This window comes from Entelurus aequoreus, linkage group LG04, assembly GCF_033978785.1.
Source record: "Entelurus aequoreus isolate RoL-2023_Sb linkage group LG04, RoL_Eaeq_v1.1, whole genome shotgun sequence".
Classification (NCBI taxonomy): Eukaryota; Metazoa; Chordata; class Actinopteri; order Syngnathiformes; family Syngnathidae; genus Entelurus; species Entelurus aequoreus.
The window spans coordinates 5,090,961-5,104,398 of NC_084734.1; the positions used below are offsets into that span (position 1 = coordinate 5,090,961).

General features: G+C 40.7%; 1 protein-coding gene across 1 annotated transcript in view; it reads right to left on the minus strand.

The window, feature by feature from the left end:
• The window catches only part of LOC133648209 (dedicator of cytokinesis protein 2), a 337,149-nt gene that overhangs the window by 51,771 nt on the left and 271,940 nt on the right, over positions 1-13,438 (minus strand). The window contains exons 30-34 of the mRNA XM_062044062.1: positions 11,998-12,098; positions 11,667-11,725; positions 7,633-7,781; positions 7,326-7,411; positions 4,355-4,511 (exon numbers count right to left, since the gene is read on the minus strand). Coding sequence (XP_061900046.1) covers positions 4,355-4,511; positions 7,326-7,411; positions 7,633-7,781; positions 11,667-11,725; positions 11,998-12,098 — 552 coding nt within the window. The remainder of the gene's footprint in view (positions 1-4,354; positions 4,512-7,325; positions 7,412-7,632; positions 7,782-11,666; positions 11,726-11,997; positions 12,099-13,438) is intronic.

The following is a 13,438-nucleotide window of genomic DNA, read 5'->3' on the forward strand; positions in this document are numbered from 1 at the left end:
ATATATATATATATATATATATATATATATATATATATATATATATATATATATATATATATTTTTATTATACATATAAATAAAAGAAATACTTGAATTTAAGTGTTCCGGAGGCTATCCAGTAGATGGCAGTATTGTCCTGTTTACGAGTGTCACAACATTGCTGTTTACGGCAGACAAACTGCTTTACGGTAGACTAAACGTGACGTGTGTTGTTGTGTGTTGTTACCGCGCTGGGAGGACGTTCATGAAACTGCCTAACAATAAAACCCACATAAGAAACCAAGAACTCGCCCTCGATCATTCTACAGTTATAACGTGATTGGGCAGGCACGCTGTTTATATTGTGGGAAAGCGGACATGAAAACAGACTGTCGCCGCCGTCCCCACTCAGGTCCGCATTGAGCTGGAGGGGGTGGGGCCTCCAGCTCCGGCTGTATACCTGGAGAAAATTTCTGCCGGGAGGTTTTCGGGAGAGGTGCTGAATACCGGGAGTCTCCCGGTAAAACCGGGAGGGTTGGCAAGTATGCAGTCTCTTAAAATGTATCTGTGGAGGGGGGCGAGAGTCCAGTCCATAGTGGATCTAACATAATAGTGTGAGAGTCCAGTCCATAGTGGATCTAACATAATAGTGTGAGAGTCCAGTCCATAGTGGATCTAACATAATAGTGTGAGAGTCCAGTCCATAGTGGATCTAACATAATAGTGAGAGTCCAGTCCATAGTGGATCTAACATAATAGTGAGAGAGTCCAGTCCATAGTGGATCTAACATAATAGTGTGAGAGTCCAGTCCATAGTGGATCTAACATAATAGTGTGAGAGTCCAGTCCATAGTGGATCTAACATAATAGTGTGAGAGTCCAGTCCATAGTGGATCTAACATAATAGTGAGAGTCCAGTCCATAGTGGATCTAACATAATAGTGAGAGAGTCCAGTCCATAGTGGATCTAACATAATAGTGTGAGAGTCCAGTCCATAGTGGATCTAACATAATAGTGAGAGAGTCCAGTCCATAGTGGATCTAACATAATAGTGTGAGAGTCCAGTCCATAGTGGATCTAACATAATAGTGTGAGAGTACAGTCCATAGTGGATCTAACATAATAGTGTGAGAGTCCAGTCCATAGTGGATCTAACATAATAGTGAGAGTCCAGTCCATAGTGGATCTAACATAATAGTGAGAGAGTCCAGTCCATAGTGGATCTAACATAATAGTGTGAGAGTCCAGTCCATAGTGGATCTAACATAATAGTGAGAGAGTCCAGTCCATAGTGGATCTAACATAATAGTGTGAGAGTCCAGTCCATAGTGGATCTAACATAATAGTGAGAGTCCAGTCCATAGTGGATCTAACATAATAGTGAGAGAGTCCAGTCCATAGTGGATCTAACATAATAGTGAGAGTCCAGTCTATAGTGGATCTAACATAATAGTGTGAGAGTCCAGTCCATAGTGGATCTAACATAATAGTGTGAGAGTCCAGTCCATAGTGGATCTAACATAATAGTGTGAGAGTCCAGTCCATAGTGGATCTAACATAATAGTGTGAGAGTCCAGTCCATAGTGGATCTAACATAATAGTGTGAGAGTCCAGTCCATAGTGGGTCTAACATAATAGTGAGAGTCCAGTCCATAGTGGATCTAACATAATAGTGAGAGAGTCCAGTCCATAGTGGATCTAACATAATAGTGAGAGTCCAGTCTATAGTGGATCTAACATAATAGTGTGAGAGTCCAGTCCATAGTGGATCTAACATAATAGTGTGAGAGTCCAGTCCATAGTGGATCTAACATAATAGTGTGAGAGTCCAGTCCATAGTGGATCTAACATAATAGTGTGAGAGTCCAGTCCATAGTGGATCTAACATAATAGTGTGAGAGTCCAGTCCATAGTGGATCTAACATAATAGTGTGAGAGTCCAGTCTATAGTGGATCTAACATAATAGTGTGAGAGTCCAGTCCATAGTGGATCTAACATAATAGTGAGAGTCCGGTCCATAGTAGGGCCAGCAGGAGACCATCCCGATTAAACATTAAACATTTAGCATTAAACATCCCATAAATGTCACAGAAGAGAGAACAGTTCAGGGAAATGAAGGACAAATCTCAATCTGCGGAGGAGGTTTTAGCGCCGTGGTCCTTGAGCGAGAACAACCTGCAGGAGTCGGCATGACGTAAGACAAAAGGACGCGGAACAGAGGCGTGAAATTTTAAATCAGTCGGCGTGCAGCAGAAATGTGGACTACAAAGACCTTGGCGAGACAAGAGACAAGATGAAAAAAAAAAACTGCCTCCATAATGAATTCATGTTGATTGAATGATGTGTGGCTGTAGATGTGAACATCCTAACACTCTCTATCAACTCAACATATTGGAGGGGGGGGGTTAGGGGGTAGCGGGGGTGTATATTGTAGCGTCCCGGAAGAGTTAGTGCTGCAAGGGGTTCTGGGTGTTTGTTCTGTTGTGTTTATGTTGTGTTACGGTGCGGATGTTCTCCCGAAATGTGTTTGTCATTCTTGTTTGGTGTGTGTTCACAGTGTGGCGCATATTCGTAACAGTGTTAAACTTGTTTATACGGCCACCCTCAGTGTGACCTGTATGGCTGTTGACCAAGTATGCCTTGCATTCACTTGTGTGTGTGAAAAGCTGTAGCTATTATGTGACTGGGCCGGCACGCTAAGGAAGTACCTTTAAGGTTTATTGGCACTCTGTACTTCTCCCTACGGCCGTGTACACAGTCATACATTTTACTCTTTGAAACTGATACCGATAAATTTGAAACCGATACCGATAATTTACGATATTACATTTTAAATAGGGATGTCCAATAATGGATTTTTTGCCCATATCCGATATTGTCCAACTCTTAATTACCGATACCGATATCAACCAATATATGCAGTCGTGGAATTAACACATTATTATGCCTAATTTGGACAACCAGGTATGGTGAAGATAAGGTCCTTTTTAAAAATAATAATAAAATAAAATAAGAATAATAAATTGAAAACATTTTCTTGAATAACAAAGAAAGTAAAACAATATAAAAACAGTTACATAGAAACTAGTAATGAATGAAAATTTGTCAAATTAACTGTTAAAGGTTAGTACTATTAGTGGAGCAGCAGCACGCACAATCATGTGTGCTTACGGACTGTATCCCTTGCAGACTGTATTGATATATATTGATATATAATGTAGGAAGCAGAATATTAATAACAGAAAGAAACAACCCTTTTGTGTGAATGAGTGTGAATGGGGGAGGGAGGTTTTTTGTGTTGGTGCACTAATTGTAAGTGTATCTTGTGTTTTTTATGTGGATTTGATTAAAAAAATAAAATAAAATAAAAAATAAAAAAACGATAATATCGGCCTGCCGATATTATCGGACATCTCTACTATGGAGGAGCTGGTCTGAGAAGTAAAAGATGTTCATACGTTGTTAATATTCAGTGTTTTATTGTTCATAGTTAATATTGTAAACCCCACTTTCTTTATTTTCACGTACATTTTGGGTGTCCCATTCAGTAAAAAACTGAAAAATCCATTCCGTTTTTTGAGGTGGTCTGTCATAACTTTTTTTAGAACTCTATCGGACATTGTGACTTTTGGTATTAGTGTTCCTGGAAGAAAAGGAGCCAAACACACATCCTGTACAGCAGGTTTTTACAGCTAAATGTGTGTATATCTATGGAGGGGGGTGTGGCCTGCGGGCCTGCTGCGGAACGGGTGTGCAAGGACCGTCCTCGAAGACAGCGACACGTGAGTGGAAGGCCCAGGTGGGCCTTGTTATATCCAATCACTTGTCGCCTTTATTAGCAGCAGCCGGGATGAGACACGTTGTTGGAGCTGGAGTGGGAGCGAGAGAGAGAGACACGGACCTAGAAAATATTTTGCTGGGAAGCAGAACACTTGCACTTTGTGAGGGAAATAAAACAGTGTTGTAACCCTAATCCGGGCTCTTGTGACAATGTTTGGTGGTCCGAGGAACCCACTGGAGGGCAACTTCCACAATATCATTTATACACACATACACATTGGCCCCCCCAGACACATTTTTTCTCTCATAGTGGCCCCCCGAGTGCCAACATTTGCCCAGCTCTGCAGTTGGGCGTCTTGGAGCCACTCTGTCAGAGACAGGTGTGGGCAAACAGTTCATTTGCATGAAAGCCACAGAGAGCCAAAACAGCATGTTCCCCATAGGGCTCTTAAGAAATACATTTGAAACCAATGACACAGTAAAACATTATTATAATGGCACATTAAAAACACCGCAGCTTGCAGCAATGTGTGGAGGTGCTGAGGACCACAGGATTCAAAGACTCCAGCCTCGGAGTAAGCAAGACTCACCAAAAGGTTGACGGTGCAGCTCATGCGGTTGTTGCGGCTGTCGTCCCTCATCACGGTGCGGTAGTCAAGGAGACGAACGATGAGTCCTTTCACCAAAGAAACAAAGTGCTGCACCTGAGGCTTCAAACTGGGCTTCTCTGTGGCACAGTCCAGCAGACTGGAAGGAAAGTCACCGCAAGTTGAAAATGTTAAGTTTTGTTGCTTTACGTGTCGTTTTCTGTCTGGACCATAATAATTGGTACCAGGCCTCATTAAACACACACTTAATTACCCTGTACTTATGATTCAAACACCGATGACATCTATTAGAGCAAGAATTTAACAGAGACAGGATTCAATTTAGCTCATGAGGAGAGCGCGTCGATCTGTACCTTCTACAGTGTCACCCACGCTCTGACGAGGGAGTTCCACGCCTCCTCTTTTATTTGGGCCTTTTCTGATTACATAGCATTACATTAGCCAGCAATCGGAGGGTTGCTGGTTACTGGGGTTCAATCTCCACCTTCTACCATCCTAGTCACGTCCGTTGTGTCCTTGGGCAAGACACTTCACCCTTGCTCCTGATGGGTGCCGGTAGCGCCTTGCATGGCAGCTCCCTCCATCAGTGTGTGTATGTGTGTGTGAATGGGTGAATGTGGAAATAGTGTCAAAGCGCTTTGAGTACCTTGAAGGTAGAAAAGCGCTATACAAGTATAACCCATTTATTTATTTATTACATTACGCAGCTGCTCCTAAGGGGAGGTGGTCATAAACAGCTGTTGCACTCTGTCATAAACAGTTCAGAGAAAAGGTGCCTGGAGCTGGGTCAGGTCTGCTCCCTCTCCGCTTTGTAGCTAATAAATGTATGCATTATCCTGTTATAGCTCACATTCTATATTGTGTTTTGGAAAAAGGTTGTCAAATAATACAACAGAAAACACATTTGCATATGTACATTTATGCAGTCATTCACTTTCTTCTTTCCTTCATGGATCTAAACTTTACCCCCGCCGCCCCAAAATCTAGAATACCCTTATGGGCATTTCATATATCAAAATCAAGTACCTACTGTGGGGCGGTATAGCTCGGTTGGTAGAGTGGCCGTGCCAGCAACTTGAGGGTTCCAGGTTCGATCCCCGCTTCCGCCATCCTAGTCACTGCCGTTGTGTCCTTGGGCAAGACACTTTACCCACCTGCTCCCAGTGCCACCCACACTGCTTTAAATGTAACTTAGATATTGCGTTTCACTATGTAAAAGCGCTTTGAGTCACTAGAGAAAAGCGCTATATAAATATAATTCACTTCACTTCACTGTACTGTTTACTTGTTGAAATACCCTTTTTAGAGCAAATATCTACCCAAACGACCACTTTGCTGCTGCCAAAAATAGTTTTGAAGGGTATTTCAACAAGTAAACAGTACAGTAGGTACTTGACTTTGATATATGTAATGCCCATAAGGGTATTCTAGTAAAATATGCGCATGTAAATATCGAAATATTACGTTGAATTACTTTTTGTCAGGCAATATTACATGTGGTGAAAATGTTACATACATGAATACATCCAAACACTTTATAAATATATATTATGTGCAGGAAGATGTAACAGTTACAATGGTGTGTGTATCTTCCAAACAAGAAAGAGGTTTTATCACATCACCATGGGACTAACAACACTCCTTTAAATCTCATTAAAACCACAGAAAAGGCAAACTGTCGTTTTCCGGACACGATAAAGTCTTAAATAATGTCAAACACGTAGCGTTACAATAACCAGGAAGATAACGTTTTAGTAATTGTACATGTACTGTAAATGTATAATGTATTTATATTATTCACATGAGAATAATGCTGTATAATAGACTGTATTTATATTATTCACATGTGAATAATGCTGTATAATAGACTGTATTTATATTATTCACATGTGAATAATGCTGTATAATAGACTGTATTTATATTATTCACATGTGAATAATGCTGTATAATAGGCTGTGTTTATATTATTCACATATGAATAATGCTGTATAATAGACTGTATTTATATTATTCAAGTGTAAATAATACCTATTGTATTTTTCGGACAATAAGTGGCAGTTTTTTTCATAGTTTGGCCGGGGGAGCGACTTATATTCAGGAGCGACTTATGTGTGAAATGATTAACACATTAGCGTAAAATATCCAATAATATTATTGATGTCATTCACGTAAGAGACTAGACGTATAAGATTTCATGTTATTTAGCGATTAGGAGTGACAGATTGTTTGGTAAACGTATAGCATGTTCTATATGTTATAGTTATTTGAATGACTCTTACCATAATATGTGAGGTTAACATAGCAGTTGGTTATTTATGCCTCATATAACGTACACTTATTCAGCCTGTTGTTCACTATTCTTTAGACATTTTAAATTGCCTTTCAAATGTCTATTCTTGCTGTTGGCTTTTATCAAATACATTTCCCCAAAAAATGCGACTTATACTCCGGAGCGACTTATACTCCGAAAAATACGGTAAGTGTTTATTGTTTATTGTGAGCGAACTGTGGTGCTGAATTTCCCCCAGGGATCAATAAAGTACTTTCTATTATATTCTATTCTCTAATCCGCTGTGGACAGACCAAGACAAGCAATGCAGGTTTAGCGAGCGGTGTGCGCTCCCGCCAAGGAAAAACATTTTGGGCAGGCAATCACATTTTGGCACAACACTGGCAAATATAAACAAAACAAAACATCGGCGGAAAGCGAAAGTCGACAAAAAAAAAAACAAGCAAACCGGAGTTTTAACTCGGAGAAGGCAGGGTCGTAAAAAAATAAATAAAATCCGCGTCCCAGGGATGCACGTCCTTTCTGATTTCAATGCGTAAAAAGACACACAAAGTGTGTTAACGGCAACATTGTATATATATTTACAGTATATATATAGTGTGAGATACAGTACAGTATACTCTGTGGAGTCTGTCATTTCCCCAACATCCTAAAAGGCTTACATGGTTTCCAGTAGTTGCATGTATCGCTCGTCTCCGCCTCCACCTTCCACCTCGTGGTCCAACTTGAGAATGATCTCGTTCTCGAACTGCAGAAGACGAGGGGTGGACAGGTAAAGTAAGACAAAAGCCAGAAGAAAAAGCACACAAGAGAGATGGGGTAATCAATTATGCAAGAATAATGAAGGTGTCTGTTGGACTTTTATGTGCAATGTCAAGGGAAATCAATGTTCCAGTAACGTGCATGAGTGTGTGTCTTCCAAACTTCACGTGTGCATCTGTGCTTAAACACACATTAGTCTGCAGGTACCTTGTAGAAATTGCCAGAGTGTGCATGTTCACAGGTGATCATGTCAAAGAAAATAGGGATGGTGGCCCTCCTCAACTCCTCCTCCGGGATCAAAGTCATCTCCAGGATGGGACCCACCATGCCAGGGATGAAACAGATCTTATGGCTGCCTGGAGAAAGCATACAAAGAGGGCGGGTGAAGTGGTTTGTCAGCCCGGCTGGAAGTCTGCACCACCTTCTTCTCTGCAACGTGCTGGAGTTAGTCCAAGTCCACTCTCAATGTGTGGTCATGGTTAAGTCCAGTCATGGGACCCAACTTCACATTGTTCACCTTTATTTGTATCCATACTGGATATTGTTTTGTGGGTAGGACTTTTACATTTATGCTGTTTGCATTATTTAGCTCAAGTATATTATATTTTTATTCCACCAAATGACTGACATAAAGTAACAAAATCGTAAAAACAAACAGAAGCACTAAGTTATTGTTAGTCAGCGATATTCTCTATGACTAAATCACTCAAATATATTCTATATGACAGAAGCACTCTGCAGTTTTTAGGGACAAGTCAAAGATTTTCAATATGGCAGAAGAACTCTGAAGTTTTTAAAAACTAGTCAAAGATCTTATATATGACAGGAACACTGCAGTTTCTAAGGACAAGTCAAAGATCTTATATATGACAGGAACACTGCAGTTTCTAAGGACAAGTCAAAGATCTTATATATGACAGGAACACTGCAGTTTCTAAGGACAAGTCAAAGATCTTATATATGACAGGAACACTGCAGTTTCTAAGGACAAGTCAAAGATCTTATATATGACAGGAACACTGCAGTTTCTAAGGACAAGTCAAAGATCTTATATATGACAGGAAAACTGCAGTTTCTAAGGACAAGTCAAAGATCTTATATATGACAGGAACACTGCAGTTTCTAAGGACAAGTCAAAGATCTTATATGTGACAGGATCACTTTGCAGTTTCTAAGGACAAGTCAAAGATCTTATATATGACAGGAACACTGCAGTTTCTAAGGACAAGTCAAAGATCTTATATATGACAGGAACACTGCAGTTTCTAAGGACAAGTCAAAGATCTTATAAATGACAGGAACACTTTGCAGTTTCTAAGGACAAGTCAAAGATCTTATAAATGACAGGAACACTTTGCAGTTTCTAAGGACACCTCAAAAATATTTTATATGAGAGGAGCACACTGTAGTTTTTAAAGACAAGTCAGAGCTCTTCAATATGACAGGAGCGCATTACCATTTCTGTGGACAAGTCAAAGATCTTCTATATGACAGGACTTATATTAAGGATCAACCACAAAAACCCATTGAAAATGTATTGCACACCAGTGTTTCTTAACCATAGGGCCAGGGCTCATTGTTGGGCCGCGAGCACCCCCTGGAGAGCCGCCAACAAACAGGTGTTTCCCAGCGGTGATCTGTATGAGCCGAACGGGACAAGCGGTAGAAAATGGATGGATGGATGGATGGATCTGTATGAGCCGCAGCGGTACTCAGTTAAAGTTAAAAAGTTAAAGTACCAATGATTGTCACACACACACACACACACTAGGTGTGGGGAAATTATCCTCTGCATTTGACCCATCCCCAAAGGGGAGCAGTGAGCAGCAGCGGTGGCCGCGCCCGGGAATCATTTTTGGTGATTTAACCCCCAATTGCAACCCTTGATGCTGAGTGCCAAGCAGTTGTAATACAGTTTTCCACCATTGGTGGCAGTAATGAAAATTTCAAACAAACAGAAGAAGTCTGGAGCTGAAGTATTTGAGAGGTTTTTCAAGCACAAAAAATATGACTAAAGTGGTGAAGCTGTATTTCCATTGACAGTTTATTTAAGAAACATACATGTTATTAATATTTTTTAATAATTAAGTTTGAATGTTTTTATTTTAGCACTGGTATTTTTCATTAGATTTTATGAGTGCTGTCTTTTGCATTATATCAGATGAGTATTTATTTTGTAATCAGCCTGACCTAAGCCTTAATTATATGAATATTAGTGATTAACACTTGCTTTCATATCATTTGGCAAGATTTATCCTGTTCAACTATAAGTAGGTTAGATATAAATATTGAATACCATTAAAATCAACAGTAAAATGACCAATTCAGTGTTAATCTTTGAGAGGCCCCCGGCCCCCTCTGTAGTGGAAAAGTTGGGCCCCGAAGTCAAAAACAGATAAGAACCCCTGGTTTGTATGGAGTGCTCTTCTAATTCTGCTGCAAACATGTTTGAATTGGACCTTTTCAATTTGTGGGGATTGTAATGTGAATCAGCAGTTGAATATGCCTCTTATATGGTACTACAATATATTTATAATGACTGTAATAATATATTTATAATGACAATAATGACTGTAATAATATATTTATAATGACAATACATGAAATACATACTGCAATCATATGTTTATAATGACAATACCTTAGATATATACTGTAATCATATACTGTTTATTATGAAAATATCTTAAATATATACAAAAGCCAAAAGCAGTGAAGTTGTCATGTTGTGTAAATGCTAAATAAAAAGAGAATACAACAAATCCTTTTCAACTTATATTCAATTGAATAGACTGCAAAGACAAGATATTTCATGTTCACACTGAGAAACTGTTATTTTTTGCAAAAATTAGCTCATTTGGAATTTGATGCCTGCAACATGTTTAAAAAAAGCTGGCACAAGTGGCAAAAAAAAGTGAGAAAGTTGAGGAATGCTCATCAAACACTTATTTGGAACATCCCACAGGTGAACAGGCTAATTGGGAACAGGTGGGTGCCATGATTGGGTATAAAAGTAGATTCCATGAAATGCTCAGTCATTCACAAACAAGGATGGGGCGAGGGTCACCACTTTGTCAACAAATGCATGAGCAAATTGTTGAACAGTTTAAGAACAACATTTCTCAAGCAGCTATTGCAAGGAATTTAGGGATTTCACCATCTACGCTCCGTAATATCATCAAAGGGTTCAAAGAATCTGGAGAAATCACTGCACGTAAGCAGCTAAGCCCGTGACCTTCCATCCCTCAGGCTGTACTGCATCAACAAGCGACATCAGTGTGTAAAGGATATCACCACATGGGCTCAGGAACACTTCAGAAACCCACTGTCAGTAACTACAGTTGGTCGCTACATCTGTAAGTGCAAGTTAAAACTCTCCTATGCAAGGCGAAAACCATTTATTAACAACACCCAGAAACGCCGTCGGCTTCGCTGGGCCCGAGCTCATCTAAGATGGACTGATACAAAGTGGAAAAGTGTTCTGTGGTCTGACGAGTCCACATTTCAAATTGTTTTTGGAAACTGTGGACGTCGTGTCCTCCGGACCAAAGAGGAAAAGAACCATCCGGATTGTTCTAGGCGCAAAGTGTAAAAGGCAGCATGTGTGATGGTATGGGGGTGTATTAGTGGCCAAGACATGGGTAACTTACACATCTGTGAAGGCACCATTAATGCTGAAAGGTACATACAGCTTTTGGAGCAACATATGTTGTTACCATGGACGCCCCTGCTTATTACAGCAAGACAATGCCAAGCCACGTGTTACATCAACGTGGCTTCATAGTAAAAGAGTGCGGGTACTAGACTGGCCTGCCTGTAGTCCAGACATTGAAAATGTGTTTGGCATTATGAAGCCTAAAATAGCAGAAGGGAGACCCCCGGGCTGTTGAACAACTTAAGCTGTACATCAAGCAAGAATGGGAAAGAATTCCACTTCAAAAATGTGTCTCCTCAGTTCCCAAACCTTTACTGAGTGTTGTTAAAAGGAAAGGCCATGTAACACAGTGGTGAACATGCCCCTGTGACAACTTTTTTGCAATGTGTTGCTGCTATTACATTCTAAGTTCAGGATTATTTGCAAAAAACATAAAGTTTCTCAGTGTGAACATGAAATATCTTGTCTTTGCAGTCTATTTAATTGAATATAAGTTGAAAAGGATTTGTTTTTATTTACCATTTACACAACGTGACAACTTCACTGCTTGTGTACTTTAATCACATGAAGTGTGGAGCTTTCTTACCCAGTTTGAACCAAATGTCCCGTATAGCAAAGCCAATGAGTCTCCTCATGTCTCCGTATCTGAAACAGAAAAAGTCAATCAGCCGCGTCCAAAACTCCTTTTCACACCTCCAATGTGAAAAGAAGCACGTGGGTAAGTCAGTGCTGCATCCATCTGCCTCAACATGAACTCAATGCAATGATGTATTCCCGCTAATGGGCTGCAGGAGTGTAAACAGCCACACGGAAATAGATGTGTTTCATTAGAGCCAGGGGTGCAGGTGTGTGTGTGTGTGTGTGTGTGTGTGTGTGTGTGTGTGTGTGTGTGTGTGTGTGTGTGGCCTCTCTCTCACTTGGCGAGGGTCTTGTTCCTCTTTGTGGGCGAGAAGTGTTGCAGCTGCAAAGACTCCTGGGTAATGAACGCCACCGCCAAGTGGAAGTAGTTATTCCACAGCTAGGAGGAAGGAAGATGATGGGCATGATGCACCTCCACATACAAGATAATCATAACCCTCCAGGATATCACTCTGTTAGCATCAGGCTAATTTAAACCCAGCCCTGCCAATTATGCGCGGCACCTTGCAACTTGCTCAACTTTCCAGCACATTCTGCTCCTCGTCATCATTTCGCCGATGCAACACACACGTCATTGACAGAGATGGTGATGTGGGTTACAATAATTGTTTCTAAATGATCACAAACAACTTTGTATTGCATTGAGTTCCTAGCAGGAGGACGGGTGTTGTCTTTGAAACCTACCAAGAAGAATGCTGGTCAAACTCCACTGTGTAAAGGCCTACTGAAAGCCACTACTAGCGACCACGCAGTCTGATAGTTTATATATCAATGATGAAATCTTAACATTGCAACACATGCCAATATGGCCGGGTTAACTTATAAAGTGACATTTTAAAATTCCCAGGAAATATCCGGCTGAAACATCGCGGTATGATGACGTATGCGCGTGACGAAGTCCGAGTAACGGAAGTTATGGTACCCGTAGAATCCTATACAAAAAGCTCTGTTTTCATTTCATAATTCCACAGTATTCTGGACATCTTTTGCAATTTGTTTAATGAACAATGAAGGCTGCAAAGAAGACAGTTGTAGGTGGGATCGGTGTATTAGCGGCGGACTACAGCAACACAACCAGGAGGACTTTGTTGGAGCGCTAGCCGCGCTAGCCGCCGACTTCACCTTGACTTCCTACGTCTCCGGGCCGCCAAACGCATCGGGTGAAGTCCTTCGTCCTTCTGCCGATCGCTGGAACGCAGGTGAGCACGGGTGTTGATGAGCAGATGAGGGCTGGCTGGCGTAGGTGGAGAGCTAATGTTTTTAGCATAGCTCTGTGCAGTCTGGTTGCTAAGTTAGCTTCAATGGCGTCGTTAGCACAGCATTGTTAACCTTCGCCAGCCTGGAAAGCATTAACCGTGTAGTTACATGTCCACGGTTTAATAGTATTGTTGATTTTCTATCTATCCTTCCAGTCAGGGGTTTATTTCTTTTGTTTCTATATGCAGTTAAAGCACGATGCTATCACGTTAAAGCATTTCGCTGATGTATTGTCGTGGAAATAAAAGGCACTGAATGTCCATTTCGCGTTCTGGACTCTCATTTTCAAGAGGATATAGTATCCCAGGTGGTTTAAAATACAAATCCGTGATCCACAATAGAAAAAGGAGAGAGTGTGGAATCCAATGAGCCAGCTTGTACCTAAGTTACTGTCAGAGCGAAAAAAGATACGTCCTGCACTGCGCGCTAGTCCTTCACTCTCACGTTCCTCATCTACGAATC